Genomic DNA, 25,207 nt, shown 5'->3' on the forward strand with positions numbered 1-25,207 from the left:
GGCAAGTCTGTCAAGACTGGGAGGTGGGGCTGTTTTATCTAATATACAAAAACCAATATAGAAAGTCAAGGAAAATAAAGAACAGAGGAATATGTCCCAAACAAACAAACAACAACGACAACAACAAAAGAACAAGATAAATCTCCAGAAACCAATCTTAATGAAACATAGATAAGTAATTTGCCTGACAGGGACTTCCAAATAATGGTTGTAAAGATGCTCACCAAGGTCAGGAGGGCAATGCATGTGTAAAGTGAGCATTTCAACAAAAAGACAGACTATATTTTAAAAGTACCAAACAAGAAAAATTCAATAGAGTGGTTCAACAGCAGATAAGATCAGATGGAGAAAAGGATCAACAAACTCAAAGCTAGATCAGTGGAAATCATCTAATCAGAAGAGCAAAAATTAAAAAAAAAATAATTAAAAAGAGTGAAATAGCTTAACCAATTTATGGAACACAATCAAGTGGACAAATATACCTATTATAGGTGTCCTAGAAGGAGAAAGAGAGAATCATGCAGAAATGTGTTCAGAAAAATAGTGATTAAAAACTTCCCAAATGTGGGTAAAGAAACAGACACTAAAATCCAGGAAACTTAAAGAGAAACAACAACAACAAAAAATTAATCCAAAGAGACCCACACCAACACACATTATAATTTAATTGTTAGAAAGTAAAGACAAAGAATAAAACACAACAAAAGAAAAGTGAGTTTTTACAAACAAAAAACCCTCTTAAGACTATAAGCATATTTTTTCAGCAGAAACCTTGCATGCTTGAAGGGAGTGGAATGATCTATTCAAAGCGCTAGAGAAAAATAACTACCAGCCAAGAAATGCTTTATCCATGAAAGTTTCCTTCAGAACTGGAGGGGAGGTAGATTTTGGCAGATAAACAAACCTGAAGGAGTTCATTTCCACTGGAGCAGGCTTACAACAAATGTTAAAAGGAATTTCTTCAAGTTGGAATATATTCAGTACAAATGGAAACCAGAAGAGAGTAGGACTATCTATACTTATATCAGGCCAAATAGACTTCAAGGTGAAAGTATGGTAATAAAGAAAGAAGGTCATTATGTAATGATAAGAAGGTCAGTTTATTCAAAGAATATAACACTTAAAAAATGCATATGTACCAAACAATGGAATGCCTGAATATATAAAGCAGATATTGACAGATCTGAAGGGAGAGATAGAAAACAGTAACAATAATAGTAAGGGACTTCAATATTCCACTTTCAACAATGACTAGATCATCCAGGGAGACAATCAGTAAAAAAATATTGGATTGGAGCTACATATTAGACCAAATGGACCTAACAGATACATACACATATTCCATCATACAGCAGCTGAATACACATTTTTCTTAAGTGCACATGGAACATTCTCCAGGATAGGTTATATGTTAGATCGCAAAGCAAGTCTTCACAAATTTTAAAAGATTGAAATCATACCCGGAATCTTTTCTGACCACAATGGCATACAACTAGAAATCAACATCAAAGACAAAAACTGGAAAATACACAAATATATGGAGATTAAACGATATGTTCCTAAACAACAGTGAGTCAAAAATTCTTTTTAATTAAAATTTTTTTCAGACAAATGAAAAAGGAAACACTATATACCAAAACATACAATGCAGCAAAAACAAGTCAAAGAGAAAAGTTTATGATGATAAATGCATATCTCAAGAGAAAGATCTCAATCTCATCTCACACCTCAAAAAACTAAAAAAAGAAGAAATAAGCATAAAATTAGTAAAAAGAAGAAAGTAACTACCAGAGCATAAATAGGTAAAATGAGACTAGAAAAATAATGGAAAAGATAAATGAGACTAAGGATCTTTTTTTAAAAAGATAAACAAAATTGATTAACCTTTAGTTAGACCTACTAAGAAAAAAAGAGAAAAGACTCAAATGAATAAGAGAAGACATAAAAGAAGGGAGATTACAATAATGACACAAAAATGAAAAGAATCATGAGACCACCATGAACAGGTATTAACTAACATAACAAATTGGATAACCTAGAAGAAACTGTTGAATTCTTAGAAACATGCAACCTGTAAAAACTAAATCATAAAGAACTATAAAATTTGATCAAACCAAATACTAGTAAGAAAGCTGAATCCCAACAAATAAAAGCTCAAGACCAGAGGACTTCATTGGTGAATTCCACCAACCATTCAAAGAATTAATGCAAACCTTTCTCAAATCTTTCAAAAAATTAAAGAGGGGGATACACCTCCAAACTCATTTTATACGGTCAGCATTATCCTGATACTAAAGTTAGACAAGGATACAATAAGAAGATGCAAAACTCCTCAAGGACGCCACATTCAGCAACATATTAGGAGGATCATACACCAGTAGCAAGTGGATTTTATCCCTGTATATTAGCCCACAGCTAACATCATACTCAATGGTGAAAAGCTGAAAACTATTCCTCTAATATTAGAAAAAAGACAGAGATGTCTACTCTTGCCACTTATCTTCAACATAGCACTGCAGGTTGGGAAAAGAGATAAAAGTCATCCGGGTAAGAAAGGAGGAAGTGAAATTGTATCTACCGATAATATCATCGTATGTATAGAAAACCTTAAAGATTCCACTCCCCCCACAAAAACCTACTAAAACTAAGAAGCAAATCAGTAGAGTTGCAGAATACAAAGTCAGGATACAAAAATGAGTTGTATTTCTAGACTCTAACAATTGTGAGGAAGAGAAATTAAGAAAGTCCCAATTATAATAGCAAGAAAAAGAAAAAAAAATGCTTAGGAATAGTTTTAATCAAGAAGGTCAAAGATCTGTACACTGAAAACTATGAAACATTAATGAAAGAAGTGTAAGAAGATGCACATAAATGGAAAAAGATTCTGTGTTTATGGACTGAAAAATTATTATGGTGCAGATGTCCATTCCACCAAAAGCAGTCCTTATTAGGGCAGTCCTTACCAAAATTCTGATAGAAATAGAAAAAATAATCTTAAAATTTGTATGGAACCATAAGAGACCCCAAATACCAAAAAGATGTTGGGAAAGAAAAACAAGGCAGGAGACGTTATACTTCCTGACTTTTAACTATGTTACAAAACTATAATAATCAAAAGAGTTTGATATCAGCATAGGCACAGACACATAAATTACTGGAACAGAATAGAGAGCCCAGAAATAAACCCATGTATATATGGTCAGGTAATTTTAATCAACTTGGTTATGGGAGGTCTTTCACAACGTGTGTGTGTGTGTGTGTGTGTGTGTGTGTGTGTGATCACCACTTTTTACACTTTACATTACAGTGTTATTTGTGAATTATACCTCAGTGAAGCTAGTTGAGGGTAGGGCAGGGAGCAGGAGGGTAAAGGCATGAGAGAGGAAAATTATACTACCCTTGAGTAATGTCACATCTTGGCAAAAGTGGCAGGATATGCTTATTAGCAATACCTCGCTTGTAAGATAGGAGATCCAGGAAAAGCAGGAGGGCAGAATGTAGCTGAAAAGAGTATCACTGAGATCCAGAAGTGTAGGAAACTGAACAAGACCGGAGTCTGCCGCAGGAAGGTCTGGCCATGCCAGATCTTCCAGACCCAAAGGGGAGTACTACATGAATGGTTTGAGAACAAGGACTGGGGTGGTTCTGTTGACCTGGTTTGAGAACAGGGACTGTGGTGGTTCTGTTGACCATTTATACTGCTTCTCAGAGCCCAGACAACACATATCACTTTACTGCTGATTACAATTTGTTCTTTCTCCCTGTCCGCCCAACCACTTCTCCTGCCACATCAGCCCACCCAACTCGGTCTTGTGCTCAGAATTGCTTCACAGTGGCACACAGTGCCACTGGTTCCAGTTACAGGGCAAGGTGATATGATTCAGACTGTGACTCATTTTCTGTATGATTTTGTTGGTTAAAGCTGTATGGTAATAGCTCGGGTAGTCAAGTTTGTCCGGAGCATGGATGTGAACATCCATGAGATAGGAGATGAGACCCTTGCCCCGGTACTCAGGCACAGTACCCCCCATCCGTATCTCGCCTGTCTGGTCCATCAGGCTCCAGGACACAGGGGTCCCCTCGGGCCCCAGCAGGCAGAAGGTGGGGAAGGTCCGGATGCAGCACTCAATGAACGTCTGGCTCCTCTCATTGCCCCCCAAATGCCAGAATTTATTCACCAACGGAGCGTGGGTAACGTCCAGGGAGGAGAGTTGAAACATCTCTTGGTTGCTGTTGAGAACAAGGAAAAAGAATACCCCCAAATATCACACATACTGTGGAGTATTATGTTTGTTTTCCCCCCAAATTGTCTTCAGACCATGCAGAGTGGAGTGGAGTAAAGGCATAGACTCTGCAGCCAGATTGCCTGAGTTAATCCTCTTGTTATAAAATGGAGATATTAACAGAGTGGTGCTATTAGTAGCAGCTCTGTAAATAATGTAAGAGCTATCCCATGATTAGTACCTCAGACCCATGCCACACAAAAAATAATGACACAAAAATTAACATTTTTTTTTGTCAATATTGCTGTGACTCTCCACTTAAGATGGGAGAATTGATAACATCCCTGTTCTACACATAACAGTAGGTAAGCAGAAAATAAGTAAGTGCCTCAAAGCATATGCTAGCAAGATATAAAGCCAGGGCTTGGAATCTTGTAATCCTGGAATCTTTGTCTGTTGGTGTCAGAGGCTCCTTGGCCACTGTGCAAGAGCTGAAGCCCACAGAGGGGCAGTGATGTGGAGTGTGGACAGCCCCCACTTGACAGAACACTGAAGTCTGAAGACTGCTACAGGGGTGGAGAAGGGTTTGGGAGGTGTCCTAGAAAGAGCCCAGAGTGTGGAAGCAGGAGATGTAAACATGAGCCCCAGTTATGTCCTTAACCATCCACATGACCCTGACAAGCTGTTTCATCAACTGGATCTGTTTTCCATCAGGAAAATGGGTATAATGTCTCCTCCCTTGTCTGTCTCATGGGATGAACAAGAAATCAAATGAGAGTATAGATTTGGAAGTGTCTTTTAGATGTAAGTTGCAATACAGTGTGAATAAATCTTTTCCAAGTGTATTAACACAGAGAGGGCCATAGGATTGGATATCTCAAGATAAAATCCCTATATCGGTTTTAATTTTATTCAGGCATAAGTGGAGGGCAATATATAATGTGTTTTGCTCTGGGATGTAAATTCATTGCATATTTATGAAGCGTCTATTTGACGCTTTGTTGTGGCTCCTGAAAACTTACTGGTGACCACCATGAAGAATGTCCTCTGCTCTTATGGAGTTTGAATCGTTGCAAGGGAGGAATCCAACAACAGAGACGTCAGTAAATTCACAAATAAGCTGGTTTTGGATAGTGATAAGTGCACTGAGGAAAATAAAAACTGTATTTCGTGATGAAGAATTATGGGAAAGGGTGGTTTCAGGTTGCTCTGAGGAGAACTCTGGAAGGAAATGACATTGGAGATAATGAGTGGCAAGAAAGAAACAGATGTGCAAAGATCAGAGGGAAGGAGATTTTAGGCAAAGAATAAATGCAACAGTCCAAAGGCATTATGTGAATGTATGAAATCAAGTCGGAGAAAAAAGGCCAGAGCTGCTGGTGGAAGTAAGCAAAAGGGACATGATGAAGTCCAAGAGGTGGTGGATAGCAGGTCTTCTAGGACCCTGAATGTCCGTAATGGGGTTGTGAGCAGAGGAACACTGATGGCTTTTAAGTGGATGAATTGACACAATCCATATCCAAAAGGATCACGCTGGAAATGGATTGTAGGGAGGCAATAGCGAAGATAGGGGAAGATGTTGGGAGGCCACTTCCATGCAGAAAGATGAGAGTAACCCAGAGTATCTTTTTCCAAAACTCACATGACTTTGCGTCTGCCAGATTTAAGAGGTAAGTTCTTTGCCTCCAGCAAGGAAGGGAGCAGTTTACTTGCTCTCTCGGGCAACATGTACATAATGCCTTGTTGTTGCTCGACCTTGACCAGTTTAACAGCTGCAAGATTTTGTATCACTTCGTTCAGGCTGGACTGTGAACCTAGAGAGGGGTAAGGTGAAGGGAGAAGTAACTGGCCATGTAGATGCTGCAGAAGCTTCCTGGTGGAAATATGCAGATCTTAAAGTCAGGCAGTGTTGCTTCTGGGGTCACCATGAACCATGTGACCATGCCCAAGTCACTCTCTTATGCAAGCAGATAATACTAGAAATCCTGACTATATCACTGCACAATCAATGGAGAAATGGTATTTTAAAAAGTAGAAGCTAACCTTGAGTGTGTTCCTACTTCATGCCCAGGTATTGGTCTAATACTACATTTAATTCTTCCCTTGAACTTGTTTTAAGTACTTTTACTGCCCTCTTTTTTTACACATACAAAAACTGAATAATAGATACACCACTTGCTCAAATCACAAAGCAGGTAACAGGCAGAGCAAGGATGCCGCCCTAGAGAATCTGACCCTGGAGGGTGTGCTCACAGCCATGGTAGTTGTACTTGTGACCTTGTGACCTGGAGGTGTTCTCTGGCACAAGCAACTGTCATTCTTATTCTAGGAATGGAAGACCAGAGAGGGAGGGAGCTCTGCTCTCACACCTAATCCCCCTAATGGACCCTGAATATGTCTGAAAAATATATCATGAATCCTTAGCTAACAAGAAATTCCATTGCTCACAGTCCCATGTGTCAAGTCCACAGTTCGCAATGTTTGAATTCTATTCCACTGAAGAGGTGGGAGCAGCTGATGCAAAGAATGAACATCAAGCTGAGTCGGGTTTGGTAGAGCTTCCTACCTACAAAGGCTGTAGGGGAATGTTCTCAGGATCAAAAGTGACCCTGTAGGAGTAGCCAGGAACAGTCATAGAAGCCAGCACACATCCCAGCTCCCAAACTTACTTTGGATCTGCAAACGTTGTTTCCAGTTGATGACACCCGATGCGCCAAGGAATTCTTGACAGTTTGGGGGATTCTTAGAATAGATTTGGTAGGTGTTGGTGTAGTAATCAAAATCATCTGTCATTTCCTGTTTGGTTAGTTAATGTAAAATAAATCATATTGATTATACCCAGTGATTGGAATACTTTGCCTTAGTCTGTCATTATACTGTGTTATTTTATAAACTTATAAAATATTTGGTATTATTCTTGATGTACTAGCATTATTCCTGAATCATTTACATCATGACAGCAAGTCAGGGATTTAATCACTCAATTTTTGGTTAAGAAAAACTTGATGAACTAGGTATTTATATGGTGTGTTACAATTTCAAATCAACCAAATGTGCACTGGTTTAGAAAACATTCTTCTATGATTCTGTAATCTTCAGGAGAAAGAAAGTATTACTGTCAAAGGCAAGTTTCCTTTGAAAGAGTAAATTTTATTCTATTTAAGAGTCTAAGAAAAAAACCCAGTCTCAGAACCAATGGATTGTAAACATAACAATGTTGAAATTGATACAGGTAACCTTGTATTAGAATTTTCACTTATATATGACATAGCTATATGAATAAAGACATATGATGTCTTCATTTTTCTTTTTTAAAAAATTTTAAATTTTTATTTAAGTATAATAAATATGCAGTGTTATATTAGTTTCATATATTTATAAGAAATATAAAATATATTTTTATAAATATAATGATTCAACAAATTTTTTAGTACATGACTCAGTGCTCATCACAATAAATGTACTCTTAATCCCCTTCAGTTACTTCACCCATCCTCCTACACCCCTCCCTCTGGCAAACACCAGGTTTTTTTCTGTACTTAAGAGTCTGTTTTTTTGTTCGTCTCTTTTTTCTTTGTTTATTCATTTGTTTTGTTTTGTTTCTTAAATTCCACCTATGGTATTTGTCTTTCTCTGACTGACTTATACACTCTTAAGTCCATCTACATTGTTGTAAATGATAAGATTTCATTCTTTTTTAATGGCTGAGTAATTTTTATTATATATGTTATATATTATATATAATACTATGTTTATATGTAAAGTTATCTTTATATTATAAAATCATTTTCTTTATTTATATATTGATAGACACTTGGATTGCTTCCATATCTGGGTTATTGTAATAATCTTGCAATAAACCTAGGGACACATGTATCTTTTCAAATTAGTATTTTTACCTACTTTGGGAAATACCCTATATATACATACATATATATTGGGTAAATATGCAATAGTGGAATTATTGGATCATATGTTAATTTAATTTTTAAGTTTTTTAAGGACCTCCGTACTGTTTTCCGTAGAGACTACACTAATATACATTCCCAACAGTGTATGAGTGTTCCTTTTATTCCACATCCTCACCAATACTTACTTCTTGTGTTTTTTCATTTGAGTCATTCTGATAGGTATAAAGTGATATCTCATTGTGGTTTTATTTTGCATTTCTCTGATGATTAGTGATATTGAGGATCTTTTAAATGTGTTGGCATCTGTATGTCTTCTTTGGATAAATGTCTATTTAGGTCCTCTGCCCATTTTTTAATTGGGTTATTTGTTTTTTTGGTGTTGAGTTGTATAAGTTCTTCATATATTTTGGATATACTTTATTTGACACATGATGTCTTTAAAATGTAAACCATAATGCACTATTATTTTTTAAAAAATAATTTGCATTCCCCCCCAAATTGAAACAAAATTTGTTCAAGAAGTTCTTCTCAAAGTTAACAAATCAGAGTTCAGGTTATTTGAAGTTGGAGGAAAGAGTCAGGAAAAAAACTACCCAACAAGGGTAGAATAGCCAGAAAGTGCTACTCAGAAATGCACTCATAGCTTCATTTTTCAGTTCAATAATTAATGTAAATGTCTTCATTTTTGTATTCTGTTTAGTTCAAAAGCACTCTACATTTAAATTTTATTTGAAACTTTTTGTATTAAAATGACATTGTATGATTACACATTTTGCATGCATACATTTTTACTTTATATTTTCCAATATGCTTATAACATATTTGTCTTTGAAATATATTCAGCACTTAGTTTAAGTAATCTTTAAAAGTTGACACTGAGGGGCGCCTGGGTGGCTCAGTGGGTTGGGCCTCTGCCTTCAGCTCAGGTCATGGTCTCAGGGTCCTGGGATCGAGCCCCACATGGGGCTCTCTGCTCAGCAGGGAGCCTGCTTCCCCCTGCCCCTCCTGCCTCTCTGCCTACTTGTGATCTCTCTCTCTCTCTGTCAAATAAATAAATAAAATATTTAAAAAAAAAGCTGACACTGAAAATACATTCCCAAATATAGGCATTGCAGTTTGTTCTTTATATTTTCTTAACTTTCTTCATATTCAGCTCTACACATTTTTAGGTGTTATGCTTTTCTGTTTAGAATGCATTCTCTCTTCTTGTCAGTTTGCCAAAAACCTATTTATCTTTCAGTTTTGCTGAAATGTCTGCCTAGAAGCCCTCTGATCCTCTACGTGCATACCCCGACATCTGTGGTTTTAAACTGTCTCTTACACAGTATTTTTATTTCTCTCTTACACAGTATTGCTGGTATCTTATATAGTGTGTGTTTCTCTATGTTTTTGTGCATTTTCACTCCATGTTGTAATTTATTCCTTTATCTGTCTTCTGTGAACTTCTTGAGGACAGCAACTCACTTACCATCAAACAATTCATTTCTTTTTTTTTTTTTTTTTAGATTTTATTTATTTATTTATTTGACAGGCAGAGACACAGCCAGAGAGGGAACACAAGCAGAGGGAGTGAGAGAAGGAGAAGCAGGCTTCCAGTTGAGCAGGGAGCCGGATGTGGGTCTCGATCCCAGGACTCTGGGATCATGACATGAGCCAAAGGCAGACGCTTAATGACTGAGCCACCGAGACGCCCCTCACACAATTCATTTCTGTATCCCCTGGGTCTACCACATTGCCAGGTGCATGGTAGGCGCATAGCAAATAAGAACACAAAAGTGTACTCATTCTACATCTGGCACCTTACCTCCTCCTGAGGTCGGATAACCACTGTTGTAAAGTCAGGCCACTTGTCCACCAGGGCAGTTAGCTTGAATGGGTTTCTTTGGTTCATGTGGAAGACAGTCCCATAAACCTACAGCATCCCAAGAAAGTCAGGGAGTCAGCTTATTAGGAAAGGATGGTAAAGTAACTTATTTGATCAGGACAATGATTATTTCTATGAAATCAAGGTGATAACTGATAAGCATGTGGTTCAAATCACCTTCAGATTCCACTTCATTACTCCAAATAGAAATAGGTTTGGGGGGTCAAACCATGAACATTATATCAATAGAGTTAAACATCAGATAAACAAATTAATTAAAAATCATCCACTATCACACTGTAGAACTTAGTATTATATCTTTCCATTTTATTTCATTTATTGACAAATACATAAATTTTTAAGCAATGAAATTACCTAATGTATATTAGTTTACCACATACCCCCTCCAGACACACAATATACTATAGGCATATTTCCATGTCAATAAATACCAATCTATAGAATCTATAGAATCATTTTTAATGACTGTATAATATCCATCATAGGAAAGAACTCCAGTTCAATTTTATTTTCTACATCTATTAGGAGAAGATCATCTGGCTTTTTTCTTTAATCTATTGATACAATGAAATACACTGAATATTAATGTTGAACCTGCCTTGGATTCTCAAGATAAATTCCTCTTGGTTATAATTACTATCCTTTTGATTTATTGATGGATTTGACTTGATAGAATTTTGTTGAGAATTTTTGGGTATATGTTCATGAGTAATATTGTCTTCTAGTCCTTTCTTTTTTAAAATAAAATCCAGGGGCACCTGGGTGGCTCAGTGTGTTAAAGCCTCTGCCTTCGGTTCAGGTCATGATCCCAGGGTCCAGGGATGGAACCCTGCATCAGGTTCTCTGCTCCCCGGGGAGGCTGCTTTTTCCTTTCTCTCTCTCTGCCTGCCTCTGCCTACTTGTGATCTCTGTCTGTCAAATAAATAAATAAAATCTTAAAAAAAAAAAATCCATTTCTGGTTTTCATATTAGGGTAATTCTGGATTCATAAAATGAGTTGGGAAGTGTTTACTCCTCTGATCTATTCTGCAAGAGTTTGCATAGAATCGATATTATTTCTTCCTTACATGTGTGGTAGAAATTGCCATGAAAGCCATCTGAGCAATGGTATTTTCTTTGTTGGAAAATTTTAAATTATGAAATCAGTTTCTGCAATGCATACAGGATGATTTAGGTTATATTTTTCTTCTTCGATGACTGTTGGTAACTTGTCCTTTTCACAGAACATAAGCTGTGAAATCTATAGGCACAGTATTGATAATGGTGTGTCTTTATTATCCTTAAAATGTTTATGGGATTGGTATTAGTGTCCCTGTTTGTTTCTTTATTTTTTTAAGTATTACTTTTTTTTTTTTACATTTCTTTTCAACGTAACAGTATTCATTTTTTTGCACCAGTGCTCTATGCAATCCATGCCCTCTCTAATACCCACCACCTGGCTCCCCAACTTCCCACCCCCCCTTCAAAACCCTCAGATTGTTTTTCAGAGTCCATAGTCTCTCATAGTTCACCTCCCCTTCCAATTTCCCTCAACTCCCTTCTCCTCTCCATCTCCCCTTGTCCTCCATGCTATTTGTTATGCTCCACAAATAAGTGAAACTATATGATAATTGACTCTCTCTGCTTGACTTATTTCACTCAGCATAATCTCTTCCAGTCCGTCCATGTTGCTACAAAAGTTGGGTATTCGTCCTTTCTGATGGAGGCATAATACTCCATAGTGTATATGGACAACATCTTCCTTATCCATTTGTCCATTGAATGGCATCTTGGTTCTTTCCACAGTTTGGCGACCGTGGCCATTGCTGCTATAAACATTGGGGTACAGATGGCCCTTCTTTTCACTACATCTGTATCTTTGGGGTAAATACCCAGTAGTACAACTGCAGGGTCATAGGGAAGCTCTATTTTTAATTTCTTGAGAAATCTCCACACTGTTCTCCAAAGAGGCTGCACCAACTTGCCCTGTTTCATTCCTGATTTGATTTGTGTCTTCTCTCTGCATTTCTGAGTCAGAAGTTTATCAACATTATTGATCTTTTCAATGAGCCAGATTTGGTTCATTTTCTTTTTTTAAAGATTTTATTTATTTATTTATTTATTTGACAGAGAGAGAGAGATCACAAGTAGGCAGAGAGGCAGGCAGAGAGAGTGAAGGAAGCAGGCTCCCTGCTGAGCAGAGAGCCTGATGTAGGGCTCCATCCCAGGACCCTGAGATCATGACCTGAGCTGAAAGCATAGGCTTTAACCCACTAAACCACCCAGGTGCCCCTTGATTAATTTTAATTGATTTTCTCCTCTCAAATTCATTGCTTTCTGCTCTTATATTTTATAATTGCCTTAATTCTCTTTGCTTTGAGGTTAGTTAGTTCTTTTTCTGATTTTTCAGGTGGAAACTTAAAGTGCTGTTTTGAGATCATTGTTTTTTTTCCTTTCAGTAAAGCACTTGATGCTATATATTTCCCACTTATCACTGCTTTAGCTGCATCCCCAAACTTTTGATATCTTTTGCTTTCATCTTTATTCAAATATTTTCTGATTTTTCTTGTGACTTTAAAGTATGGTTTATTTAGAAATGTGTTGTATATTTCTTAAATTTGGATGTCTTTCTAGATACCTTCCAGGGTTTTTTAAAGTTTAGTATCATATTGTTGAAGGACATACTTATTACAATTTCAGTTCTTTATAAAGTCTTAAGAATATGGTCTATCTTTGTACACATTCCATGTGAACTTGGAAAGAATGTGTATTCTACTATTGCTGAGGGACGTACTCTACTATTGCTGAGGGACGTACTCTGTAAATGTCAATTAAGTTGGTTCATAGTATTTTTCAGGTCTTCTATGTAAGCTATAGGTTTTCTGTCTATTATATAAGTTACTCAGCGAGGAGTGTTAAAAATGTTTAATTGTAATTGTAATTACAATTGTAATTGTAATTGTAATTAATTGTAATTCATGTGGCTTTATCTATTTGTTCTTTCAGTTCTTTCAGTTCTATCCATTTTTGTCCTATGTCCTTTGAGCCTCTGTTGTTAGGTGTATACACTTCAGCATTTTTAATGCCTTCATGGTGAATTGATACCTTTATTAAAATGCAATGACAGTCTTTATCCCTGGTAATATTCTAGTACTTTGAAACATATATTATTGCCTCCCCCCAAAAAACCCACCTCTTTATATACAAGATCATTGATCTATTTTTAAAATATATTTCTGTTTCATCCCATATTAAACATAACCTTTTGGGGTTTGACAAAATAGAAATTGGCCCATCCTTAATTTTGAAGAAAAGTCATAATGGTTAACTTCTGTCAGGCACTCAACTGTTTAGAAAAAATAAGTTAAACATTAATGTGTTAGTTCAGTCAACTGTGCAATTCTGGCAAATCTTCCAGTTATATAATTCTCGGAATGGCACAAAGAGATGTTTTGGGTCATCGCACAGCAAAGATCATAGTGGATTTAAATCATATGATTGCCACTCACTAGTGATGTGGTCAAGTCCTAAAACCGAGTTCCTCTTTTGGTTACATGGGTATAACAGACTTGCCTTCCAGTGAGGTAAACTAAATGAGATGTAAGACGAACAAGTGCCTGGTACAGAGTAGGTGCTCAGAGAATGTTTGTTCTCTTTCCTACTTCTTTTATATGCAGTTGCCAGTCATTTTAGTTCCCTCTAAAAATGTTCTGTCACCTTTAAGGACTCTGGGAGGCTCTTCCTCAATGATTTCTCTAGCATTTGCAGCACTTGTGGGCCTTGTAAGTGGAACATCTTACCTTAAACCTAAAGAGAGAATCAAGAAATATCAAGGAATGAGAAGTGATGGAAAACATACAAAGACGCAAAACAGACAGCAGGTAATTCTAGCTAATGGTCAGGACTTCATTCTTGCTGTTTTCTTGGTGCCCCATTCACTGAACTCCTCACTAAATCCTAGGAAGAATAAGACTGGTAGAAAGCACAGGTGTATACTTCCAAAACTATTTTTCTTTAACATTTTCTAACCTTTAAAAATCTGCATGAAATTTTTATTTTAACTTTATATCATCCAGCATACCAATAATTAAGGATGCACTAAGATTATCATATATAGTATCTAAACATGCATGAACATATTTTTTAAAAAAAGATTTTATTTATTCATTTGACAGAGAGAGAGATCACAAGTAGGCAGAGAGGCAGGCAGAGGGGGGGGGGCAGGTTCCTTGCTGAGCAGAGAGCCTGATGTGGGGCTTGATCCTAGGACCCTGAGCTGATGGCAGAGGCTTAACCCCCAGAGCCACCCAGGCACCCCAACATGCATGAATATCTTAGAGATTAAGTTCTTCTCCATGACAAGCCTGAGTCTGCCAGCTAGAAGCTATAGGATGTTGGGCAAATTACTCAACTTCTCTGTGCCTTGGTTTTCTCGTATATAAAATGCCAGTGACTATATGCCTGTCCCATATAGTGGTTATGCCAGTTAAATAAATCAATACGTTAGGTGCTTTGACCAGTCCATTTGAGCAAATGCTTTTAGTCCTCTTGAGTAAACATGTAAAGGTACATTTGCATGGTCATATAGTAAGCATATGTTTAACTTTTAAAAAACTGACAGATTGTTTTTCCGAAGTGGCTGAACGATTTTATATTCCCTTAGCAGTGTTTGAGTTACATTTGGTCCTCATTCTCTCCAGCACTTCTCCAGATGATTTTCTTATGCAGCCATATTCAGGAATCATTGATATAATAGATAACAGATAAAATCCTTAACAAAACCATCACAGGTCAGATAAAGGAAGATAACTAGGCTCATCCCACCCTACAAACACAAGTAGGTAAATATAAAATCATCCTAAATACCCCAGAAATCAACCAGAAGATGGGCAGAACAAACTCCGCAACCAGAGAGAGAGAGAGAAGAGGTCACACCAAGGAAGGTAGAAGTGTAGAGATATGATTCGGGAAAAAATGGATCAAGGACGCTGTGTAAGGGTGGGAGTCATGGTCTCAGAGAAAGATGAGTGAGAGAGCAGGGGATGGGGGGGGGGAACACATGTGGATGTACAAGGAGAATGTCTGTCCAAAGTCATTGGCTTGAAAAACGACAGGGGTTGCAACCAGTGGAGCTTACAGCTTGGAGTTTTAAAAATCAGCAGGACAAGGGGAGATGGAGAGGAGAAGGGAGTTGAGGGAAACTCCCCCATGGTTCACAGGGAGGTGAACCATGAGAGACTATGGACTCTGAAAAACAATCTGAGGGTTTTGAAGGGGTGGGGGATGGGATGTTGAGGGAACCAGGTGGTGGGTATTGGAGAGGGCACAGATTTCATAGAGCACTGGATGTGGTACAAAAACAATGAATACTGTTATGCTGAAAATAAATAAATAAATAAAAAAGATCAGCAGGCTCAGCTGGCACCATTTTCCTACCCCATACTTAGCTTAAATACAGAACCACTTATGGGAAGCAAGTCAGCACAGACGCTGATTACATAATCTGCTTACACCAAGGTCAACCTCCGTGCACTCTGGCAGGACTGTAATTCTCAGCCAAATTTGCCTTGGTCTGAGCATGACAGTCCCCTCCTCTAGAAGACAAGCACAAACCCCTGCCCATACCACATCTCCTAACCAGTGAGTTCTGCAGGGTCTCAGTTCTGGTAGAGTAGGTATTAGGTCTCATTTCACAAACAGACCAGAACACACCTAGTTAAAATTCACCTTCAGGCTGGGGACCAAACACTACCCTCTGTATGAAAGGACTCTGTAGATGACTGGCATGAAGGATAGAACTGCCAAAACAACAACAGTGGAACAATGTAGCACACACCAGAGATACTCCCTGATGTATTGGGCCCTGGACACTACATTACCTCTTCTTTATAGGCCATTACTTTCAGAAGCAAGAGACATAACTGGCTTTTCTAATACAGAGAGAAAGGCAGAGACTTAGACAAAATGTCAAGATGGAGGAATTTATCCCAAATGAAAAACAAGATAAGGCCACAGCCAGAGATCTAAGCAAAGCAGACATAAGTAACATGTCTGTTGAAGAATTTAAGGCAACAACCATAAGGATACTTGCTGTACTTGAGAAAAAAATAGAAGACATCCTGATGGGAAACCCTTATTACAGAGATAAAAGAATTAAAAAAGAATCAATCAGAGAAGAAGAATACAATAAACAAGACTGGAAACAGGCTTGATACATTGAACAGCGGGCTGGAAGAAGTAGAGAAATGAATTAGTGATCTAGAAGACAAAATAATGAAAAATAATGAAGCTGGACAACAGAGAGAAAGAATAATTATGGAACACAAAAATAGACTTAGGGAAATCAATGACTCCATCAAACATAATAACACTTGTATTATAGGAATCCCAGAAGAAGAAGATAGAGGAAAAGGGGGCAGAAAATTTATTTCAAGAAATAATAGCAGAAAACTTCCCTAATCTGGAAGGAAACAGATATCCAGGTCCTGGAGGCACAGAGGACTTCCATCAAAATCAACAAAAGCAGGCTGACACCAAAACATAATTCAAGTTGCAAAATACAGTGATAAAGAAAAAATCTTAAAAGCAGCAAGACAGAGGCCATCCTTAACTTACAAGGAAAACTCATAAGTACCTGGAGATTTCTCAACAGAAACTTGGCAAGCCAGAAGACAGTGGCTGATAGATTCAACATACTGAATGAGACACAGTGTCAGAATGGATAAAAATCAAGAGCCATCTATCTGCTGCTTACAAGAGACCCATTTTAGACATAAGGACACCAGCAGACTGCAAATGAAAGGGTGGAGAAACATCTGTCATGCAAATGGATGTCAAAGGAAAGCCTGAGTAGCAATACTTAGACTAGACTTTATAGATTTTATTTATTTATGTATTTATTTATTTTTTAAATTTTTAAAATTTATTTTCAGTGTAACAGTGTTCATTGTTTTTGCACCACACCTAGTGCTCTATGCAATCCATGCCTTCTCCAATAGCCACCACCTGGTTCCCTCAACCTCCCCCACCACCCCTTCAAAACCCTCAGATTGTTTTTCAGAGTCCATAGTCTCTCATAGTTCACCTCCCCTTCCGATTTCCCCCAACTCCCTTCTCTTCTCTAACTCCCCATGTCCTCCATGCTATTTGTTATGCTCCACAAATAAGTGAATCCATATGATAATTGACTCTCTCTGCTTGACTTATTTCACTCAGCATAATCTCTTCCAGTCCCGTCCATGTTGCTACAAAAGTTGGGTATTCATCCTTTCTGACAGAGGCATAATACTCCATAGTGTATATGGACTACATCTTCCTTATCCATTCGCCCGTTGAAGGGCATCTTGGTTCTTTCCACAGTTTGGCGACCGTAGCCATTGCTGCTATAAACATTGGGGTACAGATGGCCCTTCTTTTCACTACATCTCTATCTTTGGGATAAATAGCCAGTAGTGCAATTGGCTCAAAGATACAGATGTAGTATTTATTTATTTTTTGAGATAGAAAGAGAGAGAGTGGGGGGAGGGGGAGAGAAAGAGGGAGAGGGAGAAGCAGACTCCCCACTAAGCACGGAACCTGAACCAGGGCTTGATCCCAGGACCCTGGGATTGGGACCTGAGCCAAAGACAGATGCTTAACTGACTGAACCACCCAGCTTCCCCCAAACTAGACTTTAAGACAAAGATTGTTAAATGAGGCAAAGGAGGGCATTATATAATTATGAAGGGGATAATCCAACAAGAAAATATAAAAGTTATAAATATTTATGCACTAAACATAGGAGCACCCCAAAATATAAAACAACAACAAACATAAAGGAACAAATTGATAATAACACAATAATAGTAGGGGACTTTAACACCCCACTTACATCAATAGACAAGTCATCAAAAAGAGAAAGTAAACAAGGAAACAATGGCTTTGAATGACATATTGGACCTGATGGACTTAACATATATTCAGAACACTCCAACCTAAAACAGTAGAATACACATTCTTACCAAGTGCACATGGAACATTCTGCAGAATAAATCACATATTAGGTCACAATACAGAACGCAAAAAATACAAAAAGATTGAAATCATACCGGGTACCTTTTCTGACCACACTTTGAAACTAGAAGTCAACCACAAGAAAAAAAAAGACCACAAATATATGAAGGCTAAACAGCATGCTAGTAAACAATGAATGAATCAACCAATCTTGGATTTGTTTGAAATCAAAGAAGAAATTTTAAAAATACATGGGAAACATATAAATGAGAATACAGTAGTCCAAAACTTTTGGGATGTAGCAAAAGCAATCCTAAGAGAGAAGAATATAGCAATACAGGCCAACCCCAAGAAGCAAGAAAAAAATCTTGGATAAATAAAATAACTTTACATCTAAGGAGCTAGAAAAAGAATAATAAATAAAGCCTAAAGCCAGCAGAAGGAAGGAGATAATAAAGATTGGGACAAAAATAAATGATACAGAAACTAAAAAACAGTAGAACAGATCAATGAAATAAAGAGTGGATTCTTTGGAAAAAATTGATAATTTCCTTCATAAATTAATATTAATAAGCATAAAAAGAAAAAAATTAATAAAATTGGTAAACCCCTGGCCAGACAGATACATGAATTCAGGGAAGTCACAGGATACAAAATCAATGTACAGAAATCTGTTGCATTTTTATACACCAATAATGAAGCAGTAGGAAGAGAAATTAAGGATTCAGTCCCACTTACAATTGCACCAAAAACAATAAGATACCTAGGAATAAACCTGACCAAAGAGGTGAAAGACCTGTACTTTGAAAACTATAAAACACTGATGAAAGAAGTTGAATGGCACCAGGGTGGCTCAGTCAGTTAAGCATCTGCCTTTGGCTCAGGTCATGATCCCAAAGTCCTGGAATCCAGCCCCAGTTTGAGCTCTCTGCTCAACATGGAGTCTGCTCCTTCCTCTCCTTCTGCCCCTCCCCCTGCTTGTGCCCCCTCTTTCAAATAAATGAATATAAACTTAAAAAAAAAAAAAGAAATTGAAGGAGACACACACAAAAAATGGAAAAACATTCCCTGCTCATGGACTAGAAGAACAAATATTGTTAAAATGTTTTTACTAGCCAAGGTAATCTATACATTTAATGCAATCCCTATCAAAATATCAACAATATTTTTCACAGAACTAGAACAAACAATTCTAAAATTTGTATGGAACCACAAAAGACCTAGCCAAAGCAAACTTGAAAAAGAGAAACAAAGCTGGAGGCATCACAATTCTCTATTTCAAGTTACATTACAAACTTTAATGATCAAGACAATATAGTACTGGCACAGACAGTATGGTATTGTCACATAGCTCAATAGAAGACAATAGAAAACCGAGAAAGGAATCCACAACTCTATGGTCAGTTAATCTTTACCAAAACAGCAAAGAATATCTAGTGGGAAAAAGACAGTCTCTTCAAAAAACAATGTTGGGAAAACTGGGCAGCAACATGCAAAAGAATGAAACTGGATCATTTTCTTACACCATACACAAAAATAAATTCAAAATGAATTAAAGATCTAAATGTGAGACTAGAAACCAAAAAATCTAGAGAAGAAGATAGGCAATAGCTTGTCATCAACCATAGCAACTTCTTTCTAGATACGTCCCTGGGGGCAGGGGAAACAAAAGAAAAATGAACTATTGGGATCTCATCAAAATAAAAGTCTTCTGCACAACAAAGGAAACAGTCAACAAAACTAAAAGGCAATCTGTGGAATGGAAGAAGATAATTGCAAATAGTATATCTGATAAAGGGTTAGTTTATTAACCATATACCAAAAAACTCATAAAACTCAACACCCAAAAAATGAATAATCCTATTAAAAATGGGCAGAAGACATGAATAGACAATTTTCTGAAGAAGGCATACAGATGGCCAACAGGTACATGAAAAGATGCTCAGTATCACTGATTATCAGGGAAATGCAAATCAAACCTACTATGAGATGCCACCTTACACTTGTCAGAATGACTAAACTCAACAACACAAGAAACAACAGGTGCTGGTAAAGATGTGAAGAAAGGGGAACTCTCTTGTACTGTTGGTGGGAATTTAAACTGGTGCAGCCACTCTGGAAAATGGTATGGAGTTTTCTTCAGAAGTGAAAAATAGAATTACCCTTTGATCCAACAATTGAATTACCAGGTATTTACCCAAAGATTAAAAAAAAATACTAATTCAAAGGGATACACGTACCTCTTGATGTTTATAGGAGCATTATCTACAATAGCCAAATTTCAGAAAGAGCCCAAATGTCCATTGACTGATGAGTGGATAAAGAAGATGTGAATACACACACACACACACACACACACACACACACACACTAGACTATGACTCAGCCATCAAAAAGAATGATATCTTGCCATTTGCAATGACATAGATGGAGCTAGAGAGTGTTATGCTAAGGGAAATACGCCAATCAGTGAAAGAAAAATACCATATGATTTCACTCATATATGAAATTTAAGAAACAAAACAAATAAGCAAACGGGGAAAAGAGAGAGGGAGAAGCCAAGAAACAGAGTCTTAACTATGGAAAACACATTGAGGGGTACCAGAGGGCTGGTGGTGGGAGGATGGGTGAAATAGGTGTGATGGGGATTAAGGAAGGCACTTGCTGTGATGAGCACCGGGTGTCACATGGAAGGGTGGAATCACTGTATTGTACACCTGAAACTATTATTACACTGTATGTTAACTAATTAGAATTTTAATAAAAACTTTAAAAACCACAGTACCTTCAAAGCAGTAAAGCAAGATTTGTAGAGCTAATTCGAAGGCAGACCAAAAGACTGAGGTCAAGTCGTGTTTCAATAAATGCAATTCTCCAAGGGACTTACAATGCTGAGTTCTACCCAAGTCTTTGTTATCCTAGAAAATACAACAGTTAAAGAAATCCCTCCATCTACTTTGTGTTCCCGAAAGGGTTTACTGCAAAGAATCTTACTTCCTCCCACCTGCCTTAGTAAGACTCACTGATGCGCTGCTTGCTTACCTATGACAAGGCCAGACACTGATCCTCCAAATTCTCAATCTCTGCCTTATAAATGATTAGCTGAGCTGTGAGCCACACACTGATATATCAAAGCAAACTGCTTGTTAATCAATGTTGGTTAAATTTCTCTTCTTCCTCTAGACTGAACCAATATATAACCCCTTCTTAATAGCCCCTACCAAGAATAGGCACTTGGATAAAACATTCTCTGAGCTATATTGGTCCTGCCCCTTCTACTTCCCACTTCCCCACATGGGATTTTCCAACCCTGTTTATTCTTCATAAATGATTAGGTTGACTGTTTATCCTCACTGATCCATCTAAAGTTTGTATAAACTTTAATTAAGCTTCTGCCCCCCACACAGGACTCTGGACTTTGTGCCACCCTGAGCCTGAGCCCTCACTTGCATGCAGAAAAACACTCCATGAGTTTTGCTTACTCCTCTCTATTAAAGAAAAGCTCTTCTCTGACTGACCTCCAGTTGTTTTTAGATCTTATGACCTGAGAATTACTCCTGATGAAATTGATCTATTCATCCAGTCACTCATTTAATCACTCAATAAATCTTGATTGAGAGCTCGCTGTAGTGGTTTTGTAAGGCATCACCCCAGCTAGACTGAACTGTCTTTCCTGGAATTCCCTTCCTTGCATGGTTCTAGCTAGAGTGGGTCACATGAGAGGTTCCTAAGAGATATTTGGAGGACAGAGTTACAGCAGCAGGCATTTAGTTGCTAACTCCATGACATAAGGCCTTGCTGGGCTGGCAAGTGCTTCAACATCCCCTAGGTTTGGCTTCAGCTTCTCTGTCATCGGAACCAGGATGTTTAACCCCTTAATGAAGGAACCTGTCCTCTACATGACACACAATCTACCAAGGTCAGAGTCAGCAAGAACTGAAAAGATTTCTGTCCCTATGAGCTTCAGTTTTAACATGGTGGGAAGTCCTTATATAAACTAATGTTTTGATTTTTTCTTTTTTTTTAACTTTTTAAAAAATTTATTTTGAGAGAGAGACAGAGTGAGAAAGAGCATGAGAAGGGAGGTCAGAGGGAGAAGCAGACTCCCCATGGAGCTGGGAACCCGATGTGGGACTCGATCCCAGGACTCTGGGACCATCACCTGAGCCGAAGGCAGTTGCTTAACCAACTGAGCCACCCAGGCACCCTGTTTTGATTTTTTCATATGTGCTCCTTTTTCCCAAGGTTCTTGTCAGTTATTTGGATTCTTGCCAATGAAGTAGTCCCTGCACTTAACCTTGAATTCCTTTCATGATTTAAGGGGAGAATCTTGACCAGAACCACTAAGGCAATGGTTGTATTATTATTTTTTTCTTTATTTCCCCCATGGTTGGGGAAATGGTTGGCACAATAATGTTGGTTAACACCTCCATCCCATCACATAATTACCTCTTTTTTTGTTATGAGAACATTTAAGATCTACTCTCTTAGCAACTTTCAAATATCAAATTATTAATTATCATCACCATGCTGTACATTAGATCCCCCAGAATTTATTTATCTTATAATGGGAAGTTTGTACCATTTGACCAATGTTTCTCCATTACCTCAAACTCCCAGTCCCTGGCAACCACTATTCTACTCTCTGTTCCTTTCAGTTTGGCTTATTTGGATTCTGTACAAAAGTGAGATCATACAGTATTTGTCTTTCTCTGGCCTATTTAAGTTGGTGTGATGTCCTCAGGATCCATTCATGTTGTCACAAATGGCAAGATTTCCTTCTTTGTTATGACTAGATAGTATTCTACTGTGTATGTATACCACAACTTCTGTATCCATTCATCCATTTGTGGACACCTAGGCTGTTTCCATGTCTTAGTTACTTTCTATAATGCTGAAGTAAACATGTAGATACAGATATCTCCATCGTTTTTTTTTTTTAAGATTCTATTTATTTGTCAGAGAGAGAGAGAGAGTGAGCACAAGCATGGGGAGGGAGCAGCAGGCAGAGGGAGAAGCAGGCTCTGTGCTGAGCAAGGAGCCCCATGTGGGACTCAGTCCTAGAACTCTGGGATCATGATCTGAGTGGAAGGCAGATGCTTAACTGACTGAACTACCAAGGCATCAACAAATATCTCTTTGAGATTGTTATTTCCATATATATATATATATATATATATATATATATATATATATATATGAAAAAATAAATATATATCTCCAAACGCCAAGCAAGCACGTGGCCCAGATCCCTAGACAATGTGTACCAATTCTCCCGAACTTTACCCAAACTGATATTGATTTGGGTAGAAACCTCGTGAGAATTGGCTGGAAACCTCTGGCGAACTCGTAGAACATTTATATCTATATAGATATATAGATATAACATATATGCATCTATATATCTATATAGATATATATAGATATATGGATATGAAGGTAATGAAATATAACATTCATATGAAATATAACCTTAATATGAAATATAACCTATATGTGTGTATATATATGTATATATATACACACACACACGCACACACACACACCCAGAAGTGGGTTTGCTGGATCATAAGATAGTTCTAGTTTTAATTTTTTGAGGAACCCACATACTGTTTCCACCGTATTTTATACCACCTGACACAAAGTAAAGACTCAATAAATTATGAAGAATTTATACCAACATAACCATCTATTTAGCCACTCCATTTACCAAGGGCAAAGACTCATTCATTCCACAAGTAACTCTAGAAAGCCTACTGTGTGCTGGGCATGGGGACTTGAAAAAGACCTCAGACCAGAATGAGGCAGCTGTGCTATATCTTGGATGGTATTAAGACAATAGAAGTACAGTATTTCTGAAGATTAATCTGACATTAGCTAGGAGCATCTCACAAAAAGGTCACATGACAATAAGAAGCCAAGTTGAATTTGATGCCAGATTACCAGGGACATAACATTGATGTATTGTCAAGTACATTTGGGATTACCTTCAACGTGTGTGTGTGTGTGCGCGCGCGCACACACACACACACACTAAAAACAAAAACATGATGTTCAATAAATACATTTGGCTGAGACAGGCGATTCAAGGGAGTTGGCACATTTTGGTATTTTCCTGCATTGATAATGGACAAAGCCCTATACAGGACACTTTGAAATCTTTGATGAAACCATTCTAATATTTGGAATTTATCCAAAGAGAACAATTCAAATGAAAAATGCTCTATGAATAATTTTGTAAAGCAATACTAACTCATGGAGAAGTATTAGACACAATCTCAGTTTACATAAATAATGAACTATTATTATTTTACAAATCTAAGACCCATTAACATGAAAGATATGATATATGTGCTCGTATATGGAGTCTTAAGATGAACACAAAAAGGGCACAAAATGACAATACATAAATTCTAATCAGATATGTAAAGTCTTTTTGTATGCATATTTATATAAATCACATAAGTATGATAGCAGCAATGCCCACGATAGCCAAACTATGGAAAGAGCCCAGATGTCCATTCACAGATGAATAAAGATGAGGTATATTATGTACAACATACACGATGGAATATTAGTCATTAAAAAGAATAAAATCTTACCATTTGTAACGATATGGATGGTATTATGCTAAGCGAAATAAGTCAATCAGAGAAAGACCATTAGATGATTTCATTCCTATGTGGAATTTAAAAAAGAAAGCAGAGGATCATAAGGGAAGGGAGGGAAAAATAAAACAAGACAAGATCAGAGAGGAAGACAACCATAAAGGACTCTTAACTATAGGAAACAAACTGAGGATTGCTGGAGGGGAGTTTGGTGAGCGGATGAGATAACTTAAATAATGGGCATTAAGGAGGGCACATGATGTGATGAGCATTGAGAGTTTTTGCAACTGATGATCACTAAACTACTTAACTCTACCTCTGAAACTAATAATACACTATATGTTAATTAATTTAATTGGAATAAAATTTTTAAAAATATGAAAATATAAAAGGAAACACCAAATAATACCATAGGAGTGTTACAGTTAAGACTTTTTTAAATTGAAATTTTATGGCTTTAAATTTACACTTAATTTCATCTGTTCTGTGGTCCTCTTACTAGAATCTACCTCATCCTTTTGCAACTTCAAGCAGGACACTTAATTTCCCTGGTCATCATTTATCCAAGGGAAAAATTCTGACTACCTTAGAATGTTACTAGAGGATGGA

At 37.3% G+C, this 25,207-nt stretch overlaps 2 protein-coding genes across 5 annotated transcripts in view; both read right to left on the reverse strand.

Annotated features, from left to right (window-relative positions):
• Nucleotides 1–25,207, reverse strand: part of GLYATL2 (glycine-N-acyltransferase like 2) — a gene marked incomplete at its 5' end in the record, with an annotated part of 37,666 nt that overhangs the window by 3,634 nt on the left and 8,825 nt on the right.
• Nucleotides 1,077–21,196, reverse strand: LOC309872824 (glycine N-phenylacetyltransferase-like). Of its 4 annotated transcripts, none has more exons than XM_082747791.1 (8): nucleotides 21,033–21,195; nucleotides 20,776–20,908; nucleotides 13,716–13,805; nucleotides 9,939–10,046; nucleotides 6,893–7,019; nucleotides 5,866–6,037; nucleotides 5,246–5,368; nucleotides 1,077–4,230 (listed from the first exon to the last, which is right to left on the reverse strand). In XM_082747791.1, the coding sequence occupies exons 3-8, from the start codon at nucleotides 13,791–13,793 to the stop codon at nucleotides 3,828–3,830; spliced, it is 1,011 nt and encodes a 336-aa protein (XP_082603917.1). In that variant the 5' UTR covers nucleotides 13,794–13,805; nucleotides 20,776–20,908; nucleotides 21,033–21,195; the 3' UTR covers nucleotides 1,077–3,827. The 4 variants fall into 4 exon arrangements, with proteins under 4 accessions (XP_082603917.1, XP_082603918.1, XP_082603919.1 ...); XM_082747792.1 differs by lacking the exon at nucleotides 21,033–21,195 and adding an exon at nucleotides 20,995–21,015; XM_082747793.1 differs by lacking the exon at nucleotides 20,776–20,908 and having other exon boundaries at nucleotides 21,033–21,196.

This window comes from Mustela nivalis (assembly GCF_964662115.1).
Source record: "Mustela nivalis genome assembly, chromosome: 9".
Classification (NCBI taxonomy): domain Eukaryota; kingdom Metazoa; phylum Chordata; class Mammalia; order Carnivora; family Mustelidae; genus Mustela; species Mustela nivalis.